This window comes from Hyla sarda, chromosome 6, assembly GCF_029499605.1.
Source record: "Hyla sarda isolate aHylSar1 chromosome 6, aHylSar1.hap1, whole genome shotgun sequence".
Classification (NCBI taxonomy): domain Eukaryota; kingdom Metazoa; phylum Chordata; class Amphibia; order Anura; family Hylidae; genus Hyla; species Hyla sarda.
Window position 1 is genome coordinate 149,989,403 of NC_079194.1, and position 26,378 is coordinate 150,015,780.

The 26,378-nt window shown below is 42.9% G+C and overlaps 2 protein-coding genes across 3 annotated transcripts in view; one reads left to right on the plus strand and one right to left on the minus strand.

Moving 5' to 3' along the window:
- The window catches only part of ZCCHC14 (zinc finger CCHC-type containing 14), a 162,212-nt gene extending 143,343 nt beyond the window's left edge, over positions 1-18,869 (minus strand). The window contains exon 1 of one of the 2 annotated variants that reach the window (XM_056525536.1): positions 18,544-18,869. The gene's annotated coding sequence lies outside the window, so the exon portion shown is untranslated. The remainder of the gene's footprint in view (positions 1-18,543) is intronic. The other variant, XM_056525535.1, reaches the window with a different exon arrangement.
- Positions 18,870-18,914: 45 nt separating this feature from the next.
- The window catches only part of JPH3 (junctophilin 3), a 222,454-nt gene continuing 214,990 nt past the window's right edge, over positions 18,915-26,378 (plus strand). The window contains exon 1 of the mRNA XM_056525540.1: positions 18,915-19,106. Within this exon, the coding sequence (XP_056381515.1) occupies positions 19,049-19,106 (58 nt within the window). The 5' untranslated portion in view covers positions 18,915-19,048. The remainder of the gene's footprint in view (positions 19,107-26,378) is intronic.

Sequence of the window (26,378 nt, forward strand, 5' to 3'; positions counted from 1 at the left end):
GATCAGATTCAGTGCAATACATTCATTCCAGGATACAATTTTCTTCTGGTCTTCTGACTGGTGGGGTGTTGCTGGATGACACACAGCGGCGCACACGTTAGATTAGCTGAAGGGTGCATGTCAATCACACAGCGGTCCTAGTGCTGACATACTGGGTAGGCGTGGGGGTGGGAGTGGCGGCGGCGGGGCGTCATGAAAGCCTGCAAATATCAGGTAAAAACATTGCTATACACACCACCTGCACACAGTACAAAGGCTTTGTGCAGGTTTTTGCACCAAGATTTCATGACAGTTGCGCTTTAAGGGCTTCCGTTTCTACGCAGTGCATTTTTCGGTATAAAAGAAACATTAGCCCTGATTTATCAAACTGTGATAGAGAAAAACTGGAGAGATTTTCCCACAGCAACCAATAAAGCTCAGCTTTCATATTTGACCGAGCTCTGGTAAAGTGAAAGCTGAGCTGTGATTGGTTGCTGTGGGAAAATCTCTCATCACTTGCTCAATACCATCCCTACAGTGAGGCATGGTGGGGGAAGCTTCATGCTGTGGAGGCGTTTTTCAAAAGCTTGGACAGGAAGACTGGTCAGGGTTGCGGGAAAGCTGGATAGGGTAAAGTAAAGAAATATTTCTAATCAAATCTTGATCCGGAGTGCTCTGAAACAAAGACTGGGCCGAAGGTTCAACTTCGCACAAGACAATTGGAAACATTTATCAGTGTTGATCTCTTTTTTGTGTGCATGTAAATAAGTCCCTAACAATTTGCAGCAAGCTGTACTGTGACATTCTTTTGCAACTTTTCATAAAGAGCAATTTTTACATACCACTGCACTTGGGTGTACCATAGACGTTTGTTTTTCTTTTTTTTGCAGTTGTCATCAATTTATTATTTGCAACTTTTTTTTAAAAGTCACTAATTCATGCACAATGAGGGAGCTTTATCAAAACCTGTGCAGAGGATAAGTTGACCAGTTGCCCATAGCGAAAAATTGGATTGCTTCTAAAGAATGAAAGAAGCGATCTAATTGGTTGCTATGTGCAACTGGTTAAGTTTTCAACTGCAGAGGTTTTGAAAGTGACTCCGGTCAGCTCATTTTTGCACTGCATAAGGTTTTTTAGCCGGACTGAAAACAGTGGTATGCCGCGGTTTTCAGTCTGGCAGCGAACCTAGATACAGTTAAAAAATTAGCCGACCGGAGTCACTATCTGACTCCGGTCGGCTCACTCAAATGAATGAGATGAGGGCTGGGTCCAGCAGGGGATACGTTAGCAGACTGTTTTGACATCTCCCCGCATCTCCTCCGGATCCAGTGACCATATGATGAAAATGTGGTGTGAATGCACCCTTGGGGACAACTTTGAATTTTCGAGAGGCCTAGCCAGAGCCCTGACTTGAACCCAGTAGAACATCTCTGGAGAGATGAGATAATGGCTTACACTATGGTCCCCATCCAACCTGACAGAGCTCAAGAGGTTCAGCAGAGAAGAATGGCAGAAAATGGCATCATAGACTGGAAGCTGTAATCTCTGCCAAAGGTGCTTTAATTAAGTACTGAGTAAATGGTCTGAATACATATGTCAATGCAATATTTTAGTTTTTCCTTTTTACCCCCTTAAGGACATCAGTCCCTAGTTCTGCACCTGTTATATGAAGCACACTTCTATGGTGTGTCCCAGTTGCTATGAACAGACAGGAACCACTAAATGCTGTGTGTCGCCTAACAGGGCAATGTCCGACATTAACCCTTTAGACTCCGCAATCAAAGTTTACTGTGGCATCTAAAACAGGAAAAAATATACTTTGGTAGCTCAGAGGAGTTGATCCAGGACAGGTCCAGATCAGCCAAGAGGACTGTGGAAGAGTCCCTACCTGCCTTCTTGCTGTTCGATCAGCGCTCAAATGCTCCAGGAAGTTAATAAATGTGATTAAGCACTTTCTCTGATGAAAGTTTGAATCACTCCCCTTTTCACTTTTTTAACCAGTTAAGGACCCAGGGCGTACAGGTACGCCCTGACACTTAACCCCTTGGGGACGGAGCCCATTATGACCCTAAGGACGGGAGCATTTTTTGCAAATCTGACCACTGTCACTTTAAGCATTAATAACTCTGGAATGCTTTTACTTATAAATTTGATTCCGAGATAGTTTTTCGTGACATATTCTACTTTACGTTAGTGGTAAATTTTCGGCGATACTTGCATCCTTTCTAGGTGAAAAATGCAAAAATTTCATGAAAAATTAGAAAATTTTGCATTTTTCTAACTTTGAAGCTCTCTACTTATAAGGAATATGGATATTCCAAATAAATTATGTATTGATTCACATATACAATATATCTACTTTATGTTTGCATCATAAAATTGACGAGTTTTTACTTTTGGAAGACATCAGGGGGCTTCAAAGTTCAGCAGCAATTTTCCAATTTTTCGCAAAATTTTCAAAATCGGAATTTTTCAGGGACCAGTTCAGGCTTGAAGTGGATTTGAAGGGTCTTCTGGTTAGAAATACCCGATAAATGACCCCATTATAAAAACTGCACCCCTCAAAGTATTCAAAATGACATTCAGTAAGTGTGTTAACCCTTTAGGTGTTTCACAGGAATAGCAGCAAAGTGAAGGAGAAAATTAAAAATCTTCATTTTTTACACTCGCATGTTCTTGTAGACCCAGTTTTTGAATTTTTACAAGGGGTAAAAGGAAAAAAATCCTCTCAAAATTTGTAACCCAATTTCTCTCGAGTAAGAAAATACCTCATATGTGTATGTCAAGTGTTCGGCGGGTGCACTAGAGGGCTCAGAAGCGAAGGAGCAACAATGGGATTTAGGAGAGTGAGTTTTTCTGAAATGGTTTTTGGGGGGCATGTCCCATTTAGGAAGCCCCTATGGTGCCAGGACAGCAAAAAAAACCACATCGCACACTATTATGGAAACGACACCCCTCAAGGAACGTAACAAGGGGTACGGTGAGCCTTAACACCCCACAGGTGTTTGACAACTTTTTGTTAAAGTCGGATGTGTAAATGAAAAAAAAATATTTTTCCACTAAAATGCTGGTTTTTCCCCAAATTTTACTTTTTTACAAAGGGTAATAGGAGAAAATGCCCCCCAAAATTTGTAACCCCATTTCTTCTGAGTATGGAAATACCCCATATGTGGACGTCAAGTGCACTGCGAGCGCACTACAATGCTCAGAAGAGAAGGAGCACCATTGAGCTTTTAGAGAGATAATTTGTTTGGAATGGAAGTCGGGGGCCATGTGCATTTACAAAGCCCCCCGTGGTGCCAGAACAGTGGACCCCCCCACATGTGACCCCATTTTGGAAACTACACCCCTCACGGAATGTAATAAGGGGTGCAGTGAGCATTTACACCCCACTGGCGTTTGACAGATCTTTGGAACAGTGGGCTGTGCAAACAAAAAAATTAAATTTTTCATTTTCACAGAACACTGTTCCAAAAATCTGTCAGACCCCTGTGGGGCGTAAATGCTCACTGTACCCCTTATTACATTCCGTGAGGGGTGTAGTTTCCAAAATGGGGTCACATGTGGGTATTATTTTGCATTTATGTAAGAACCGCTGTAAAATCAGCCACCCCTGTGCAAATCACCAATTTCGGCCTCAAATGTACATGGTGCGCTCTCACTCCTGAGCCTTGTTGTGCGCCCGCAGAGCATTTTACACCCACATCTGGGGTATTTCCGTACTCAGCAGAAATTGCGTTACAAATTTTGGGGGTCTTTTTTTCCTTTTACCTCTTGTGAAAATAAAAAGTAAAGGGCAACACCAGCATGTTAGTGTAAAAATTTTTTTTTTTTACACTAACAGGCTGGTGTAGACCCCAACTTTTCCTTTTCATAAGGGGTAAAAGGAGAAAAAGCCCCCCAAAATTTGTAGTGCAATTTCTCCCGAGTAAGGAAATACCCCATATGTGGCCCTAAACTGTTTCCTTGAAATACGACAGGGCTCCAAAGTGAGAGAGCACCATGCGCATTTGAGGACTAATTTAGGGATTGCACAGGGGTGGACATAGGGGTATTCTACGCCAGTGATTCCCAAACAGGGTGCCTCCAGCTGTTGCTAAACTCCCAACATGCCTGGACAATCAGTGGCTGTCCGGAAATGCTGGGAGTTGTTGTTTTGCAACAGCTGGAGGCTCCGTTTTGGAAACACTGCTGTACAATACGTTTTTTATTTTTATTGGGGGGGTCAGTATAAGGGGGTGTATATGTAGTGTTTTACTCTTTATTAGGTGGTAGTGTAGTTCAGTGTAGTGTTTTTAGGGTACATTCACACTGGCGGGTTACGGTGAGTTTCCCGCTAGGAATTTGCGCTGCGGCGAAAAATTTGCCGCAGCTCATACTTGAAGCAGGAAACTTGCTGTAAACCCGCCCGTGTGAATGTACCCTGTACGTTCACATGGGGGGGGAAACCTCCAGCTGTTTCAAAACTACAACTCCCAGCATGCACGGTCTGTCAGTACATGCTGGGAGTTGTAGTTTTGCAACAGCTGGAGGCACACTGGTTGGAAAACCTTCAGTTAGGTTCTGTTACCTAACTCAGTATTTTCCAACCAGTGAGCCTCCAGCTGTTGCAAAACTACAACTCCCAGCATGCACGGTCTGTCAGTACATGCTGGGAGTTGTAGTTTTGAAACAGCTGGAGGCACACTGGTTGGAAAATACTGAGTTGGGTTCTGTTTCCTAACTCAGTATTTTCCAACCAGTGTGCCTCCAGCTGTTGCAAAACTACAATTCCCAGCATGTCTGATCACAGAAGGGCATGCTGGGAGATGTAGTTATGCAACAGCTGGAGGTACGCAACTACAACTCCCAGTATGCCGAGACAGCTGTTTGCTGTGTGGGCATGCTGGAATTTGTAGTTTTGCAACATCTGGAGTGCTACAATTTAGAGACCACTGAACAGTGATCTCCAAACTGTGGACCTCCAGATGTTGCAAAACTACAACTCCCAGCATGCCCAGACAGCAAACAGCTGTGTGGGCATGCTGGGAGTTGTAGTTTTGCAAGATCTAGAGGGCAGTATAGAGATCACTGTGCAGTGGTCTCTAAACTGCAGACCTCCAGCTGTTGCAAAACTACAAATTCCAGCATGCCCACACAGCAAACAGCTGTCTGGGCATGCTGGGAGTTGTAGTTTTGCAACATCTGGAGGGCTACAGTCTAGAGACCACTATAGTGGTCTCAGACTGTAGCCCTCTAGATGTTGCTAGGCAACTACTCACCGGCTTCCGTCGCATCCGGGAGCCGTCCTCTTCTGCCGCACGCCGCCGCAGATCTCCGTCGCCGCCGCCGATCCCCGTCGCTCCGCTGCCTCCGGAGGGGGAAGTGGACTCCGGCGCCGCTCCTCTTCGTTTTCCCCGTTCTGCCCCGCCTATTGTGGGAGGGCAGGACGGGGAAAACGAAAGTAAACCCCTCCGCCCCAGATCTGCTATTGGTGGTCGCGTCTAGACCACCAATAGCAGAGATAGGAGGGGGTGGCAACCCTGCCACCTCACTCCTATCGCTTTAGGGGGATCGTGGGTGTCTTAGACACCCGTGATCCCCCTTCTATTCCGGGTCACCGGGTCACCATAGACCCGTAATGACCCGGAATCGGCGCAAATCGCAAGTGTGAATTCACTTGCGATTTGCGCCGATCGCCGACATGGGGGGGTCTAATGACCCCCCTGGGCATTTGCACGGGGTGCCTGCTGATAGATATCAGCAGTCACCCCGGCCCGGTCCCCGCCCGGTGCGCGGCGGGGGCCGAAATTCCCACGGGCGTATGGATACGCCCTTCGTCCTTAAGTACCAGGACGCAAGGGCGTATGCATACGCCCTTCGTCCCCAACAGGTTAAGGACCCAGGGGGTACCCGTACACCCGTGGGAATGTCGGTCCACGCAGGGCAGGGACCGGACGGGAGTGACTGCTGATATCGATCAGCAGGCACCCTGCACAAATGCCCAGGGGGGGTCATCAGATTTGCAGCGACTCCAGGTCACATGGGTCTCCGGTGACTCGGAAAATAAGGGGGATTGGGGTTGTCCAAGACAACCACGATCCCCCTGAAGGGATAGGAGGTGCCACTGAAGGGATAGGAGGTGCCACCCCTCCTATTGGTCATTCACAAGCGACGACTAATAGCAGATCGGGGGCGGGGGGGGGGGTGTTAACTTTCGGTTTCTCCGTTCTGCCCACCCACAGTAGGCCGGGCAGAACAGGGAAACCGACCAGCGCCGAAGTCCACTTACCCATCGGCGGCAGCAGCGGGCGGCGATCGGCGGCGGTGGTTGCCGGCAGAAGAGGACGGCGATGCGGCTCCCTGGATCTAGGGAAGCCGGTGAGTTGCCTAGCAACATCTGGAGGGCTACAGTTTGAGACCACTATACAGTGGTCTCTAAACTGTACCCCTCTAGATGTTGCAAAACTACAATTCCCAGCATGCCCAGACAGTTGTTTGCTGTTGGAGGGAGGGCTACAGTTTGGAGATCACAATGCAGTGGTCTCTAAACTGTGGCCTTCTAGATCTTGCAAAACTACAACTAGTATGCCCACACAGCAGTTTGCTGTATGGCCTTGCTGGGATTTGAAGTTTTGCAACATCTGGGAGGGCCACAGTTTGGAGATCACTGTGCAGTGGTCTCTAAACTGTAGCCCTCCAGATGTTGCAAAACTGCAAATCCCAGCATGCCCAAACAGCAAACAGCTGTCTCGGCATGCTGGGAGTTGTGGTTGCGTATCTCCAGCTGTTGCATAACTATATCTCCCAGCATGCCCTTCAGCAATCAGTACATGCTGGGAATTGTAGTTTTGCAACAGCTGGAGGTACACTGGTTGGAAAATACTGAGTTAGGCAACAAAACCTTACTGAAGGTTTTCCAACCAGTGTGCCTCCAGCTGTTGAAATAGTACAACTCCCAGCATGCACGGTCTGTCAGTACATGCTGGGAGTTGTAGTTTTGAAACAGTTGGAGGTTTGCCCCCCTATGTGAATGTACAGGGTACATTCACATGGGCAGGTTTACAGTAAGTTTCCTGCTTGCAGTTTGAGCTGCGGCAAATTCTTTGCCGCAGTGCAAACTCCTAGCGGAAGACTCACCGAAAACCCGCCAGTGCAAACGTACCCTAAAAACACTACACTACACTAACACATAGTAAAGGGTAAACACTATCCCCTTACACTGTCTTCCCCCCCCCCCCCCCCCCCCCAATAAAAATGAAAAACTTATGGCAGTGTTTCCAAAACGAAGCCCCAGCTGTTGCAAAACAACAACTCCCGGCATTTCCGAACAGCCACTGACTGTCAAGGCATGCTGGGAGTTTAGCAACAGCTGGAGGCACCCTGTTTGGAAATCACTGGCATAGAATACCCCTATGTCCACCCCTATGCAATCCCAAATTTAGTCCTCAAATGTGCATGGCGCTCTCTCACTTCAGAGCCCTGTCGTATTTCAAGGAAACAGTTTAGGGCCACATTTGGGGCATTTCCATACTCGGGAGAAATTGCACTACAAATTTTGGGGGGCTTTTTCTCCTTTTACCCCTTATGAAAAGGAAAAGTTGGGGCTACACCAGCCTGTTAGTGTAAAAAAATGTACACTAACATGCTGGTGTTGCCCCATAATTTTTATTTTCACAAGTAGTAAAAGGAAAAAAAGACCCCCAAAATTTGTAACGCAATTTCTCCTGAGTACGGAAATACCCCATATGTGGATGTTAAATGCTCTGCGTACGCACAACAAGGCTCAGGAGTGAGAGCGCACTATGTTCATTTGAGGCCTAAATTGGTGATTTGCACAGGGGTGACTGATTTTACAGCGGTTCTGACATAAAAGCTAAAAAATAAATACCCACATGTGACCCCATTTTGGAAACTACACCCCTCACGGAATGTAACAAGGGGTATAGTGAACCTTAACACTCCACAACAGGTGTTTGAAGAATTTTCATTAAAGTTGGATGGCAAAATGAAAAATAAAAATGTTTTACTAAAATGCTGGTGTTACCCTAAATTTTTCATTATCACAAGGGAAAATAGGAAGAAAAAAAGCCCCCCCAAAATTTGTAACCCCATTTCTTCTGAGTAAGAACATACCCCATATGTGGATGTAAAGTGCTCTGCGGGCGAACTACAATGCTCAGAAGAGAAGGAGCGCATTGGGCTTTTTGAGAGAGAATTAGGCTGGAATTGAAGGCTATGTGTGTTTACAAAGCCCTCCTGGTGCCAGAACAATGGACCCCCCCACATGTGACCCCATTTTGGAAACTACACCCCTCATGTAATGCAATAAGGGGTACAGTGAGCATTTGGGCCCCACAGGTGTCTGACAGATTTTTGGAACAGTGGTCCGTGAAAATGAAAAATTTAATTTTTCATTTGCACAGCCCACTGTTCCAAAGATCTGTCAAACGCCAGTGGGGTGTAAATACTCACTGCACCCTTATTACATTCTGTGAGGGGTGTAGCTTCAAAAATGGGGTCACATGTGGGGGGGTCCACTGTTCTGGCCCCCCCGGGGGGGCTTTGTAAACGTACATGGCCCCCGACTTCTATTCCAAACAAATTCTCTCTCCAAAAGCTCAATGGCGCTCCTCCTCTTCTGAGCATTGTAGTGCGCCAGCAGAGCACTTGACATCCACACATGGGGTATTTCCATACTCAGAAGAAATGGGGTTACAAATTTAGGGGGTCATTTTCTCCTATTAACCCTTGTAAAAATGAAATATTTTGGGAAAAAACTGCATTTTAGAGAAAAAATTTTTTTTCCATTTACACATCCAACTTTAACAAAAAGTTGTCAAACACCTGTGAGGTGTTAAGGCTCACTGTACCCCTTGTTACGTTCCTTGAGGGGTGTAGTTTACAAAATAGTATGCCATGTGGTTTTTCTTTGTTTTTGTTTTGTTTTTTGCTGTTCTGGCACCATAGGGGCTTACTAAATGCAACATGCCCCCCAAAAACCATTTCAACAAAATTTGCTTTCCAAAAGCCAAATGTGACTCCTTCTCTTCTGAGCATTGTAGTGCTCCAGCAGAGCTCTTGACGTCCACACATGGGGTATTTCCATATTCAGAAGAGATTGGGTTACAGATTTTGAGGGGCATTTTCTCCTATTACCCTTTGTAAAAATAAAAAATTTGGGAGAAAAGTAGCATTTTAGTGAAAAATAAATAAATTATAATTTATACATCCAACTTTAACGAAAAGTCGTCAAACACCTGTGGGGTGTTAAGGCTAACTGGACCCCTTGTTATGTTCCTTGAGGGGTATAGTTTCCAAAATAGTATGCCATGTGTTTTTTATTTATTTTTATTTTTTTTGCTGTTCTGGCACTACAGGGGCTTCTTAAATGTGACATGCCCCCCAAAAACCATTTCAGAAAAACTCACTCTCCAAAATCCCATTGTCGCTCCTTCTCTTCTGAGCCCTCTAGTGCACCCACAGAGCACTTGACTTACACATATGAGGTATTTCCTTACTCGCGAGAGAAATTGGGTTACAAATTTTAGGAAGATTTCTCTCCTTTTACCCCTTGTAAAAATTCAAAAATTGGGTCTACAAGAACATGCCAGTGTAAGAAAATGAAGATTTTGAATTTTCTCCTTCAATTTGCTACTATTCCTGTGAAACACCTAAAAGGGTTAACAAACTTTTTGACTGTCCTTTTGAATACTTTGAGGGGTGCAGTTTTTTATAATGGGGTCATTTATAGGGTATTTCTAATAAGAAGGCCCTTCAAATCAACTTCAAAGCTGAACTGGTCTCTGAAAAATTTTGATTTTGAAAATTTTGTGAAAGATTGGAAAATTGCTGCCATACTTTGAAGCCCTCTGGTGTCTTCCAAAGGTAAAAACATGTCAATTTTATGATGCAAACATAAAGTAGACATATTGTATATGTGAATCAATATATAAGTTATTTGCAGAGAGCTTCAAATGAAAAAAAAAATGCTACATTTTCAATTTTTTCATAAAATTTTTGAATTTTTCACCAAGAAAATTTGACCACTAACAAAGTAGAATATGTCATGAAAAGAGTTATTAAATTAAAAAGAGTTATTAACCCCTTAAGGACAATGGACATACTCCTACGCCCCCGTTTCCGAGTCCTTAAGGACTTCCGCAGCCAGCTGGAGCAGAGCCGGTGCCCGATACCTGCTGATATCGATCAGCAGGCATCACGGCATATCGCCCAGGGGGGTCATGATGACCCCCCCATGTCGGCGATGGCCGCAGATCGCTGAACAATTCAGCCCAGCGATCTGCGGCAGATTCAGGGTCAATCGGGTCTCCAGTGACCCAGTGACCCGGAATTACTGGCTGATCGGGACCGTCTCTGACGGCCCGAACAGCCATAGCCAGCAGGGGTGAGGTGGCAGCGACCGGCCGACCAATCAGGGCACCTGCTGTGGGTGTCACTCCCGCAACCCGATCCGCCCCTCTTCCGGAGGACGTGATCGGGTGCGGGAAGAGGACCCCGATCCCCGGCGTCCCTGTTGGGATCGGGCCCCAGGAGCGGCGGTGGCGAGGGACTGACCTGCAGCATGGATCAACAGTTGGGTGAGTGACAGCCTCCTGCTGTTGCTTAGCAACAGCTCCCAGCATGCAAAAAGGGCATGCTGGGAGCTATAGTTATGCAACAGCAGGAGGCAGACCACCACAACTCCCAGCATTCCCTTATGGGCATGCTGGGACTTGTAGTTTTGCAACAGCTGGAGGCACATTTTTTCTATGGAAAAGTGTACCTTCAGCTGTTGTATAACTACAACTCCCAGCTTGCACAATCAGCTAAAGTGCATGCTGGGAGTTGTTGTGGTGCATCTGCTGGTTGCATAACTACAACTCCCAACATGCCCGTTGGCTGTCGGTGACTGCTGAGAGTTGTAGTTTTTAGGGATCGACCGATTATCGGTATGGCCGATATTATCGGCCGATAATCACGATTTTGGGCATCATCAGTATCGGCAATTACCTTGCCGATAAGCCGATAATGCCCCGCCCCCCCGCACTGCCCCACCGCACCGCGACCGCCAAACCGCACCCCCGACCCACCGCACCGCGTCGCACCCCCCACCGTGATGCTGGGCGGTATACCGGTATGGCTTTTTGCCCATACCGCTATACCGGTCGGGCCCCTCCCCCACCCTCCGAGTCAATAAAAAAATTAAACGTTGCTGCGCATGGGCGTCACTGCGCAGCGGCGTCTATGCAGCGTACTAGGCCGGAGCCTGCCCGGAGTGGAGAAGATGACCGCCGGAGAAGGACAGCCCGGACCGGTTCACTCTTCACCCGGAATGCCCCTGGACACTACAGGAAGGATGGATGGCCCGGACCACCCTGACAGGTAGGAGGAGAGAAGCGGGTGGCGGCGGCGGCCTATGGCCCCGCAAAAGCCACTGCAGATCATTGATTTAAAGCGCCCGATTTAAATCAATGATCTGCAGCGGTGTCGCAGGGGGTTAAATAGCCGATAACTTATACCGGAATATCGGTATAAGTTATCGGCTATCGCCCCTAACCTGCACCGATTATCGGTATCGGCCCTAAAAAAAATATATCGGTCGATCCCTAGTAGTTTTGCAACACCTGAAGGCACACTGGTTGTGAAACACTGAGTTAAGTAGCAAACCAGTGTGTCTCCAGCTGTTGCATAACTACAATCCCCAGCCAAAGTAGTATGCCTCCAGCTGTTGCATAACTACAAGTCCCAGCATGCCCTTCCACTGTCTGTACATGCTGGGGGTTGTATCTTTTGCAACAGCTGAAGGCACACTGGTTGCAAAACACTGAGTTTGTTACCAAACTCGGTGTTTCACAACCAGTGTGCCTCCAGCTGTTGCAAAACTACAACTCCCAGCATGCACTGATAGACCGTACATGCTGGGAGTTGTAGTTTTGCAACAGCTGGATGTTTCTCCCCCCCCATGTGAATGTACAGGGTACACTCACATGGGCGGAGGTTTACAGTAAGTATCCGGCTGCAAGTTTGAGCTGCGGCAAATTTTCTGCCGCAGCTCAAACTGCCAGCGAGAAACTACTGTGAACCCCCGCCTGTGTGACTGTACCCTAAAAACACTACACTACCACACAATAAAAGAAAAAGTAAAAAACACTACATATACACATACCCCCACACAGCCCCCCTCCCCTCCCCAATAAAAATGACAAACGTCAGGTACGCCACTGTTTCCAAAACGGAGCCTCCAGCTGTTGCAAAAACAACTACTCCCAGTATTGCCAGATAGCCACTGACTGTCCAGGCATGCTGGGAGTTTTACAATAGCTGGAGGCACCCTGTTTGGGAATCACTGGCGTAGAATACCCCTATGTCCACCCCTATGCAAGTCCCTAATTTAGACCTCAAATGCACATGGCGCTCTTTCGCTTTGGAGCCCTGTCGTATTTCAAGGCAACAGTTTAGGGTCACATATGGGGTATCGCCGTACTCGGGAGAAATTGTGTTACAAATTTTGGGGGGTATTTTCTGCTAATACCCTTTTCAAAAATGTTAAATTTTTGGGAAACCAAGCATTTTAGGTAAAAGTCGTGAAACACCTGTGGGGTATAAATGTTCACATTACCCCTTGTTACGTTCCCCAAGGGGTCTAGTTTCCAAAATGGTATGCCATGTGGTTTGTTTTTTTTTGCTGTCCTGGCACCATAGGGGCTTTCCTTCCTAAATACGGCATGCCCCAGAGCAAAATTTGCTTTCAAAAAGCCAAATGTGACTCCTCCTCTTCTGAGACCTGTAGTGCACCAGCAGAGCACTTTTCACCCCCATATGGGGTGTTTTCTGAATCGGGAGAAATTGGGCTTCAAATTTTGGGGGGTATTTTCTGCTATTACCCTTTTTAAAAATGTAAAATTTAGGGAAACCAAGCATTTTAGGTAAAAAAAATTTTTTTTTTTACATATGCAAAAGTCGTGAATCACCTCTGGGGTATTAAGGTTCACTTTACTCCTTGTTATGTTCCCCGAGGGGTCTAGTTTCCAAAATGGTATGCCATGTGTTTTGCTGTTCTGGCACCATAGGGGCTTCCTAAAGGTGACATGCCCCCCAAAAACCATTTGTCTCTCCTTCCCTTCTGAGCCCTCTACTGCACCCGCTGAACAATTAACATAGACATATGAGGTATGTGCTTACTCGAGAGAAATTGGGTTTCAAATACAAGTAAAATGTTCTCCTTTTTACCCCTTGTAAGAATTCAAAAATTGGGTCTACAAGAACAGGAGAGTGTAAAAAATGAAGATTTTGAATTTTCTCCTTCACTTTGCTGCTATTCCTGTGAAACACCTAAAGGGTTAAAACACTTACTGAATGTAATTTTGAATACTTTGGGGGGTGCAGTTTTTATAATGGGGTCATTTGTGGGGTATTTCTAAGATGAACACCCTTCAAATCCACTTCAAACCTGAACTGGTCACTGAAAAATAGTGAGTTTGAAAATTTTGTGAAAAATTTCAAAATTGCTGCTGAACTTTGAAGCCCTCTGGTGTCTTCCAAAAGTAAAATAAACTCATAAATTTTATGATGCAAACATAAAGTAGACATATTGTATATGTGAACCAAAAAAAATTCATTTTCAATATCCATTTTCCTTACAAGCAGAGAGCTTCAAAGTTAGAAAAATGCAAAATTTTTATTTTTTTCATCAAATTTGGGTATTTTTCACCAAGAAAGGATGCAAGTTACCATAAAATTTACCACCATGTTAAAGTAGAATATGTCACGAAAAAACAATCTCGGAATCAGAATGATAACTAAAAGCATTCCAGAGTTATTAATGTTTAAGGGGACAGTGGTCAGAATTGCAAAAAATGCTCTGGTCCTTAAGGTGTAAAATGGCCTGGTCCTTAAGGGGTTAATGTTAAAGTGACAGTGGTCAGATGTGCCAAAAATGGCCAGGTCCTACAGTGAAAATTGTCTGGGTCCTTAAGGGGTTAATATTATGTAAAATGAAAACCCTTAAACATTTGCAGTATCGTTATGTGTGTAAATGTCCGAACTATATAAATATAAGATCAAAATTAAACTACTGTATTATATTGTACACATGACCATTATACTATATATTATATTGTACATTGTAAGGTCATTCTATATCACTGTTCACATGACCATTACATGGCTCTGTAGCATACTGTAAATTACATATCATACTGTACACATGACCATTAATTACATTGTACATTATAAGGCTGTTACATATACTGTACAATATATATATCTGTTATGTATCATACTGTACAAATGACTATAACACTGTATGTATAGGGCCATTATATATTATACTGTACAGTATATATCTGTTATGTATCATACTGTACAAATGACTATAACACTGTGTGTATAGGGCCAGTATATATTATACTGTACAGTATATATCTGTTATGTATCATACTGTACAAATGACTATAACACTGTGTGTATAGGGCCAGTATATATTATACTGTACAGTATACATCTGTTATGTATCATACTGTACAAATGACTATAACACTGTGTGTATAGGGCCAGTATATATTATACATCTGTTATGTATCATACTGTACAAATGACTATAACACTGTGTGTATAGGGCCAGTATATATTATACTGTACAGTATATATCTGTTATGTATCATACTGTACAAATGACTATAACACTGTGTGTATAGGGCCAGTATATATTATACTGTACAGTATATATCTGTTATGTATCATACTGTACAAAAGACTATAACACTGTGTGTATAGGGCCAGTATATATTATACTGTACAGTATACATCTGTTATGTATCATACTGTACAAATGACTATAACACTGTATGTATAGGGCCATTATATATTATACTGTACAGTATATATCTGTTATGTATCATACTGTACAAATGACTATAACACTGTGTGTATAGGGCCAGTATATATTATACTGTACAGTATATATCTGTTATGTATCATACTGTACAAATGACTATAACACTGTGTGTATAGGGCCAGTATATATTATACTGTACAGTATACATCTGTTATGTATCATACTGTACAAATGACTATAACACTGTGTGTATAGGGACAGTATATATTATACTGTACAGTATATATCTGTTATGTATCATACTGTACAAATGACTATAACACTGTGTGTATAGGGCCAGTATATATTATACTGTACAGTATATATCTGTTATGTATCATACTGTACAAATGACTAACACTGTATGTATAGGGCCAGTATATATTATACTGTACAGTATATATCTGTTATGTATCATACTGTACAAATGACTATAACACTGTGTGTATAGGGCCAGTATATATTATACTGTACAATATATATCTGTTATGTATCATACTGTACAAATGACTATAACACTGTGTGTATAGGGCCAGTATATATTATACTGTACAGTATATATCTGTTATGTATCATACTGTACAAATGACTATAACACTGTGTGTATAGGGCCAGTATATATTATACTGTACAGTATACATCTGTTATGTATCATACTGTACAAATGACTAACACTGTGTGTATAGGGCCAGTATATATTATACTGTACAGTATATATCTGTTATGTATCATACTGTACAAATGACTATAACACTGTGTGTATAGGGCCAGTATATATTATACTGTACAATATATATCCGTTATGTATCATACTGTACAAATGACTATAACACTGTGTGTATAGGGCCATTATATATTATACTGTACAGTATATATCTGTTATGTATCATACTGTACAAATGACTATAACACTGTGTGTATAGGGCCAGTATATATTATACTGTACAGTATATATCTGTTATGTATCATACTGTACAAATGACTAACACTGTGTGTATAGGACCAGTATATATTATACTGTACAGTATATATCTGTTATGTATCATACTGTACAAATGACTATAACACTGTGTGTATAGGGCCAGTATATATTATACTGTACAATATATATCTGTTATGTATCATACTGTACAAATGACTATAACACTGTGTGTATAGGGCCAGTATATATTATACTGTACAATATATATCCGTTATGTATCATACTGTACAAATGACTATAACACTGTGTGTATAGGGCCAGTATATATTATACTGTACAGTATATATCTGTTATGTATCATACTGTACAAATGACTAACACTGTATGTATAGGGCCAGTATATATTATACTGTACAGTATATATCTGTTATGTATCATACTGTACAAATGACTAACACTGTGTGTATAGGGCCAGTATATATTATACTGTACAGTATATATCTCTTATGTATCATACTGTACAAATGACTATAACACTGTGTGTATAGGGCCAGTATATATTATACTGTACAGTATATATCTGTTATGTATCATACTGTACAAATGACTAACACTGTATGTATAGGGCCAGTATATATTATACTGTACAGTATATATCTGTTATGTATCATACTGTACAAATGACTAACACTGTATGTATAGGGCCAGTATATATTATACTGTACAGTATATATCTGTTATGTATCATACTGTACAAATGACTAACACTGTATGTATAGGGCCAGTATATATTATACTGTACAGTATACATCTGTTATGTATCATACTGTACAAATGACTATAACACTGTGTGTATAGGGCCAGTATATATTATACTGTACAGTATACATCTGTTATGTATCATACTGTACAAATGACTATAACACTGTGTGTATAGGGACAGTATATATTATACTGTACAATATATATCCGTTATGTATCATACTGTACAAATGACTATAACACTGTGTGTATAGGGCCAGTATATATTATACTGTACAGTATATATCTGTTATGTATCATACTGTACAAATGACTAACACTGTATGTATAGGGCCAGTATATATTATACTGTACAGTATATATCTGTTATGTATCATACTGTACAAATGACTAACACTGTATGTATAGGGCCAGTATATATTATACTGTACAGTATATATCTGTTATGTATCATACTGTACAAATGACTAACACTGTATGTATAGGGCCAGTATATATTATACTGTACAGTATATATCTGTTATGTATCATACTGTACAAATGACTATAACACTGTGTGTATAGGGCCAGTATATATTATACTGTACAATATATATCTGTTATGTATCATACTGTACAAATGACTATAACACTGTGTGTATAGGGCCAGTATATATTATACTGTACAGTATATATCTGTTATGTATCATACTGTACAAATGACTATAACACTGTGTGTATAGGGCCAGTATATATTATACTGTACAGTATACATCTGTTATGTATCATACTGTACAAATGACTATAACACTGTGTGTATAGGGCCAGTATATATTATACTGTACAGTATATATCTGTTATGTATCATACTGTACAAATGACTATAACACTGTGTGTATAGGGCCAGTATATATTATACTGTACAGTATACATCTGTTATGTATCATACTGTACAAATGACTAACACTGTGTGTATAGGGCCAGTATATATTATACTGTACAGTATATATCTGTTATGTATCATACTGTACAAATGACTATAACACTGTGTGTATAGGGCCAGTATATATTATACTGTACAGTATACATCTGTTATGTATCATACTGTACAAATGACTATAACACTGTGTGTATAGGGCCAGTATATATTATACTGTACAGTATACATCTGTTATGTATCATACTGTACAAATGACTATAACACTGTGTGTATAGGGCCAGTATATATTATACTGTACAGTATACATCTGTTATGTATCATACTGTACAAATGACTATAACACTGTGTGTATAGGGCCAGTATATATTATACATCTGTTATGTATCATACTGTACAAATGACTATAACACTGTGTGTATAGGGCCAGTATATATTATACATCTGTTATGTATCATACTGTACAAATGACTATAACACTGTGTGTATAGGGCCAGTATATATTATACTGTACAGTATATATCTGTTATGTATCATACTGTACAAATGACTATAACACTGTGTGTATAGGGCCAGTATATATTATACTGTACAGTATACATCTGTTATGTATCATACTGTACAAATGACTAACACTGTGTGTATAGGGCCAGTATATATTATACTGTACAGTATATATCTGTTATGTATCATACTGTACAAATGACTATAACACTGTGTGTATAGGGCCAGTATATATTATACTGTACAAGATATGCCTGTGATCAAACTGTACACATGACCATTATACATTCCACTGCACAATATATGGCTGATATATATATTTTAGATATATACATACACACACACTTTACAATATATGGCCATTAAGAATCACACTGTTCCCATAACTATTATCCTATTCATCACATGACATTATATATCATCCTATACACATGACTATCCGGTACATTATATATTCTACCGTACATTGTATAGCTGTTATACTGTATAAATATCCTGTACATAATGCTATTGTAATGTAATATCCTGTACATAATGCTATTGTAATGTATCTTGTTAAATTGTAACACCGATGTGGAAAGTTATCCTATCACCATTACTCACCAGTAGTTAGGGCGGGGCTTATCGTGACAACTATTTAACGAGACAGGAGCTGTCCCGATACTCCCGACCTCCCTTTCTTCTGACGTTCCTCCTAGCTGCGGGTGAGACGTTGCCCGCCCCTTTACCGGTGGGTGGGTGGGTGTCTGTCTGGATGACCGTGTCAAGAGCAGACACGAACCCAACAACAACCAACCCCGGCTGACGTGACCGGTCCCCAGGAAAACGTGGCGCAGCCCTCTGTCTGTCCTCACTGGGATGCGGCGTTCCTGGGGTTTCCGTTATTCGCCGTTATTTCTCCATCACCCACAAACCGCTACAACTGAAGGACTGGCGCCCCAGCGCTGACACGATGACCCGCCCGCGGCCTGCTATGTTAAGCCGCGCCATTGGCTGGCTGCTACGGTAGACAAGCCTACGTAGTGAAAGTGGCGCGTCTGATTGGTCAGCAGTACTTGTCAATCATTTTCACTTCTGCCTAGAAGGAGAGGAAAAAGCGCTGTCGTGGATGGTTGAGGCGTCCTGTCAATCAAAAAGCAGGAATCCACAGATTTCCAGCCCCTACAGTTACGTCCTATTGGTTTACTTAGCTGCTAATCAAACACAAGGAGGGCTAGGGCCGAACCATTGCGTGTACAGGGGTGCCGAGTTGCTCCAATTATTAGATGGATTCATGTTCTTTGATTTGGTACAGAGTAGAATTCAAGAGCCCAGAAAGTGATAAATGGTCATGAAATTAGATTTGGGTTTCAGAATTTGGCAGAAAAGTTTTTGTGTACCACCCTCTTTACTTAATATGGGCTGTTCCACAGCACCCTTCTATTTCAGAAGCTGGTGGTATCCTGGTGTGTCCAGGTATGCATGTGTAGCTTTCCCAGCATGCACCTGGCCAAACATTCTCATGGCATGTATATGTTAGTACTCATGAACAAACTCGGCTATGTGCGACCTGTGCAGTCATTTGGATTCACGTTTTTTTTTTTTTTTGCTCCTCACGTTCTAAGACACACACATATATATATATATATATATATATATATATATATATATATATAATATTTTTTTTTTTTTTTTTTGTTATCACTGATATAGCTGTATTAGGGCTTCTTATTTGCGGGACAAGTCGTACTTTTCATTGGCATACTTTATTTAATCATATATGTATTACGGAGCCAGAAAAAAAATTATATGTAAGGCAAAATTGAAAAGAAAATATGCAATTGCGCAAATTTTGTGGGGCAATAATTTTTTCAGGGTTCACAATACGGTAAATCTGACATGCTATCTTTACTCTATGGATCGGTACGATTTCAGTGATACCAAACTTGGGTAATTTACTATTTAACCCCTTGGGGACGGAGCCCATTATAACCTTAAAGGAGTAGTCCAGTGGTGATTCAGTGGTGAGCAACTTATCCCCTATCCTAAGGATAGGGGATACGTTGCAGATCGCGGGGGGTCCGACCCCTGGGGCCCCCCGCGATCTCCTGTACGGAGCCCCGACAGCCCGCTGGAAGGGGGCGTGTCGACCTCCGCACGAGGCGGCGGCCGACACGCCCCCTCAATACAACTCTATGGCAGAGCCGAAGCGCTGCCTTCGGCAATCTCCGGCTCTGCCATAGAGATGTATTGAGGGGGGCGTGTCGGCCGCCGCTTCGTGCGGGGGTCGACACCCGCTATCTCGGCGGAGAGCCGGGGCCCCGTACAGAGAGATCGCAGGGGGCCCCAGCGGTCGGACCCCCGGCGATCTCAAACTTATCCCCTATCCTTAGGATAGGGGATAAGTTTTTCACCACTGGACTACCCCTTTAAGGGGGAGAGCATTTTTTGCACATCTGACCACGGTCATTTTAAGCATTAATAACCTTTGGGATGCTTTTACTTATAAATTTGATTCCGAGATTTTTTTTTTTTTTTTTTCGTGACATATTCTACTTTGTTAGTGGTAAATTTTCGTCGATACTTGCATCATTCCTTGGTGAAAAATGCCAAAATTTCAGGAAAATTTAGAAAATGTTGTATTTTTATTACTTTGACGCTCTCTGCTTGTAAGGAAAATGGATATTCCAAATAAATTACTTATTGATTCACATATACAATATGTCTACTTTATGTTGACATCATAAAGTTGACATGTTTTAACTTTTTGAAGACCTCAGAGGGCTTCAAAGTATAGCAGCAATTTTCCAGCTTTTCCCGAAAATTTCAACATCGGAATTTTTCAGGGACCAGTTCCATTTAGAAGTGAGATTGAGGGTCTTTATGTTAGAAATCCCCTATAATGCACCCCATTATGAAAACTGCACCCCTTAAAGTATTCCAAATGACATTCAAAAAGTTTGTTAACCCTTTAGGTGTTTCACAGGAATAGCAGCAAAATGGAGGAGAAAAATAAAAATCTCCACTTTTATGTTGTAGCCCCACTTTTTTTTTTTTCATTTTTACAAGGGATAAAAGTTAAAAAGGCCCCCCAAAACTTGTAATTCATTTTCTCTCGAGTAAGGAAATACCTCATGTGGATGTAAAGTGCACTAGAGGGCTCAGAAGAGAAGGAGCGACAATGGCATTTTGGAGAGCTAATTTTGCTGAAATTGTTTTTGGGGAGCATGTCGCATTTAGGAAGCCCCCATGATACCAGTAGTAAAAAAAAAAAAAAAAAAAAAAAAAGCATACAACTTTGGAAACTACACCCCTCAAGGAACGTAACAAGGGGTATAGTGAGCCTAAAAAATTAGATTTTTAACACTAAAATGCTGGTGTTACCCCAAACTTTTCATTTTCACAAGGAGTAATGGGAGAAAATGCCCCACAAAATTTGTAAACCCATTTCTCTCGAGTAAGGAAATAACTCATATGTGGATGTAAAGTGATCTGCGGGTGCACTAGAGGGCTCAGAAGGGAAGGAGCGACATTGGGCTTTTGGAGAGGGAATTTTGCTGAAATGGTTTTCGGGGGGGCATATTGCATTTAGGAAGCCCCCATGATGCCAGAATAGTAAAAAAAAAACAAAACCCACATGGCATACTATTTTGTAAACTACACCCCTTAACCCCTTAAGGACCAAGGACGTACAGCTACGTCCTTGGTCCTGGTCCCGTGATATAATGCAGGGTTACACGGTAACCCTGCATCATATCACGGCGGGCCCGGCGTCATAGTGAAGCCGGGACCCGCCGCTAATAGCGCGCAGCGCCGCGCGCTATTAACCCTTTGGCCACGCGCTCAGAGCTGAGCCACGCGGCTAAAAGTGAAAGTACAAACTGCCGGTTAGCTCAGTGGGCTGTTGGGGATAGCTGCGGCGAAATCGCGGCATCCCGAACAGCTTACAGGACATCGGGAGGGTCCCTACCTGCCTCCTCGCTGTCCGATCGCCGAATGACTGCTCAGTGCCTGAGATCCAGGCATGAGCAGTCAAGCGGCAGAATCTCATCGATCACTGGTTTCCTATGAGAAACCAGTGATCAATGATAAAGATCAGTGTGTGCAGTGTTATAGGTCCCTATGGGAGCTATAACACTGCAAAAAAAAAAAGTGAAAAAAAAGTGAATAAAGATCATTTAACCCCTCCCCTATTAAAAGTTTGAATCACCCCCCCTTTTCCCATAAAAAAAAAAAGTGTAAATAAAGATATATGGTATCGCCACGTGCGGAAATGTCCGAATTATAAAAATATATTGTTAATTAAACCGCTCGGTCAATGGCGTACGCGCAAAAAAATTCCAAAGTCCAAAATAGTGCATTTTTGGTCACTTTTTATATCATTTAAAAAATGAATAAAAAGCGATCAATAAGTCCTATCAATGAAAAATGATACTGTTAAAAACTTCAGATCACGGCGCAAAAAATTAGCCCTCATACCGCCCCATATACAGAAAAATAAAAAAGTTATAGGGGTCAGAAGATGACAATTTTAAACGTATTAATTTTCCTGCATATAGTTATGATTTTTTCCAGAAGTACGACAAAATCAAACCTATATAAGTAGGGTATAATTTTAATCGTATGGACCTACAGAATAAAGATAAGGTGTCATTTTTACCGAAAAATGTACTACGTAGAAACAGAAGCCCCCAAAAGTTACAAAACAGCGGGTTTTTATTTCAATTTTGTCGCACGATGATTTTTTTTTCCATTTCACCGTAGATTTTTGGGCAAAATGACTGACGTCATTACAAAGTAGAATTGGTGGCGCAAAAAATAAGCAATCATATGGATTTTTAGGTGCAAAATTGAAAGAGTTATGATTTTTTTTTAAAGGCAAGGAGCAAAAAACGAAAATGCAAAAACAGAAAAAACCCCGGTCCTTAAGGGGTTAAGGAACATAACAAGGGGTACAGTGAGCCTTATGGAACAGTGGGCTGGGCAAATGAAAAATTACATTTTTAATTTTTACGGACGACTGTTCAAAAAATCTATAAGAAATATTTGGGGCGTAAATGCTCACTTTACCCCTTATTACTTTACATGAGGGGTGTAGTTTCCAAAAAGGGGTCACATGTGGAGGGGTCCACTGTTATGGCACCATGGGGACTTTGTAAACACACACAGCCTTCAATTCCAGCCAAATTCTCTCTCAAAAAGCCCAATGGCGCCCCTTCTCTTCTGAGGATTGTAGTTCGCCCACTGAGCACTTTACATCCAAATATGGAGTATTCCCTTACTCAGAAAAAAAATTTGGGGCAACACCAGCATTTCAGGGGAAAACTAAAACAAATTTAACATTTTCATGTCAAACTTTAACAAAAATGTGTCAAAGACCTGTGGGGTTAAGGCTCACTATACCTCTTGTTACGTTCCCTGAGGGGTGTAGTTTCCACAATGGGGTCACATGATTTTTTTATTTTTTTTCTGTGTTCATGTCAGAACGGGTGTAACGATCAGCTACCCCCTGTGCAAATCACCAATTTAGACCTCAAATGTACATGGCGCTCTCTCACTCCTGAGCCATGTAGTTTGTCCGCAGAGCATTTCTGTACTCAGAAGAAATTGCGTTCAAAATTTTGGGGGTCTTTCTCCTTTTATCTTTCATGAAAATGAAAAGTATGGGGCAACACTATCATGTTAGTGTAAAAATTTAATTTTTTTACCCTAATATGCTGGTGTAGCCCCTAACTTTACCTTTTCACGAGGGGTACAAGGAGAAAAATCCCCCCTCAAAATTTATAACGCAATTTCTCCTGAGTACGGAAATACTCCATATGTGGCCCTAAACTGTTGCCTTGAAATACAACAGGGCTCTGAAGTGAGAGAGCGCCATGCGCATTTGAGGCCTAAATGAGGAATTTGCAATAGGGGCGGACCCGGATACAAGGATGGGGCTTGTCTCCACCAAAACCCTACAGCATTGTTTCCCAAACAGGGTGCCTCCAGCTGTTGCAAGACTCTCAGCTTGCCAGGACAGTCTATGGCTGTCTGGCAATACTGGGAGTTGTTGTTTTGCAACAGCTGGAGCCTCCGTTTAGGAAATTGTGCCGTATGAACCTTTTTTCAGGGGGGGGGGGGGGGGGGACAGTGTAAGGTGGTGTATATGCAGTGTTTTACTTTATTATTTGTTAGTGTAGTGTGTTTAGGGTACATTTGCACTGGCGGGGGTTCACAGTGAGTTTTCCGCTGAGAGTTTGAGCTGCGGCGGAAGGTTTGCTGTATCTCAAACTTGTAGAAGGAAACCCACTGTAAACCCGCCCATGTGAATGTACCCTGTACATTCACATGGGAGGGGGGGGTGCGCCCCAAACCTTCAGCTGTGGCGAAACTATAACTCCCAGAATGCACTGACAGACCATACATGCTGGGAGCTGTAGTTTTGCAACAGCTGTAGGCACACTGGTGGGGAACCACAGAGTTAAGAAACAGACTCTAGCTCAGTGATTCCAACCCCTGTATCTACAGCTGTTGCAAAACTAGAACTCCCAGCATGTACGGTCTGTCAGTGCATTCTGGGAGTTGTAGTTTTGCAACAGCTGAAGGCCCACGGGTTGGAATCACTGAGTTAGGAAACAGACTCTAGCTCAGTGTTTCCCAACCAGTGTGCCTACAGCTGTTGCAAAACTACAATTCCAAGAATGCCCAGACAGTCAGGAATGCTGGGCGTGTAGTTCTGCAATTTCTGGCCCTTCAAATGTTGCAGAACTACAACTACCAGCTTGCCTGGACAGTCTGGGCATGCTAGGAGTTGTAGTTATGCAACAACTGGGGAAGAACAGTTTGGAGACCGCAAAGTAGTGGTCTCCAAACTGTAGCCCTCCAGATGTTGCAAAACTACAACTCCAAGCATGCCCAGACTGTCCAGACATGTTGTAGTTCTGCAACATATGAAGGGACAGATATTGCAGAACTATACTCCCAGCATCCCTGACGGTCTGGGAATTGTAGTTTTGCAACATCTGGAGGGCTACAGTTTGGAGACCACCATATAGTGGTTTCCAAACTGTGCCACTTCAGATGTTGCAAAACTACAACTCCCAGCATGCCCAGACAGTCAGCACCCTTCTGCTGCTGCCAATGCTGCCACTGCTCTATGATGCCGCCGGCCATGCTGTCCCCCTCACCGCTTGCGTTTCCCAACCCCCCCCCCCCCCCTCCGCTCTCCCCGGACTTCGATCGGTGGGTAGAGAAGGGGAAATGAACTCTAACCCCTACCCCCAACTGCCATTGGTGGTCGTACTGACCGACCAATGGCAGGGGATAGAAGGTGGCATCCTTTAGAATGGTTGGAGCTTTCTCTGACAGCTCCGATCATTCTTATTTTCCGGGCGATCGGGTCACCAGTGACCCGGATTGCCGCAAATTGCCGGTCTGAATTGAACGGCGATCGCCGACATTGGGGGGGGGGGGGGGGGGGGGGGCGGTCTCAGGATGAGTGGCGGTGATCGGAAATACGGAGGACGTTTTCCCGTCCTGCCCCGCCTATTGTAGGTGGGCAGGACGGGGAAAACAAAAGTAAACCCCCCCCCGCCCCCAATCTGCTATTGGTGGTCGCGTCTAGACCACCAATAGCAGGGATAGGAGGGGTGGAACCCCTGCCACCTCACTCCTATCCCTTCAGGGGGATCGTGGGTGTCTTAGACAACCGCGATCCCCCTTCTATTCTGGGTCACCGGGTCCCGATAGACCCGTAATGACCTGGAATCACGCAAATCGCAAGTGTTAATTCACTTGCGATTTGCCGCGATCACCGACATGGGGGGTCTGATGACCCCCCCCCCCCCCCCCCCCCCCCCCCCCCCTGGGCGTTTGCACTGGATGCCTGCTGAATGATTTCAGCAGGCATCCCGGTCCGATCCCCGCCCGGCGCACGGCGGGGGGCGGAATTCTCCATGACGTACGCGTACGTCATGGGTCCTTAAGTACCAGGGTGTCATGACGAACGCGTACGTCAAGGGTCCTGAACAGGTTAAAAGGCCTTCATATTAGAAATACCCCATAAATGACCCATAATAGAAACTGCACCCCTAAAAGTATTCAAAATGACATTCAGAAAAGTTGTTAACCCTTTAGGTGTTTCACAGGAATAGCAGCAAAGTGAAGGAGAAAATTCAAAATCTTTATTTTTTTTTTTACACTCGCTTTTTGGGGGGCATGTCACATTTAGGAAGCCCCTATGGTGCCATAACTGCAAAAAAACAAAACAAAACACATGGCATACTATTTTGGAAACTACACCCCTCACGGAAAGTAACAAGGGGTCCAATGAGCCTTAAAACCCCACAGTTATAGTCGAATGCGTAAATGAAAATAATTTTTTTTTACTAAAGTGCAGTTTTTTTCCCAAATTTTGCATTTTTACAAAGGGTAATGGAGAAATGCCCCCCAAAATTTGTAACCCCATTTATTCTGAG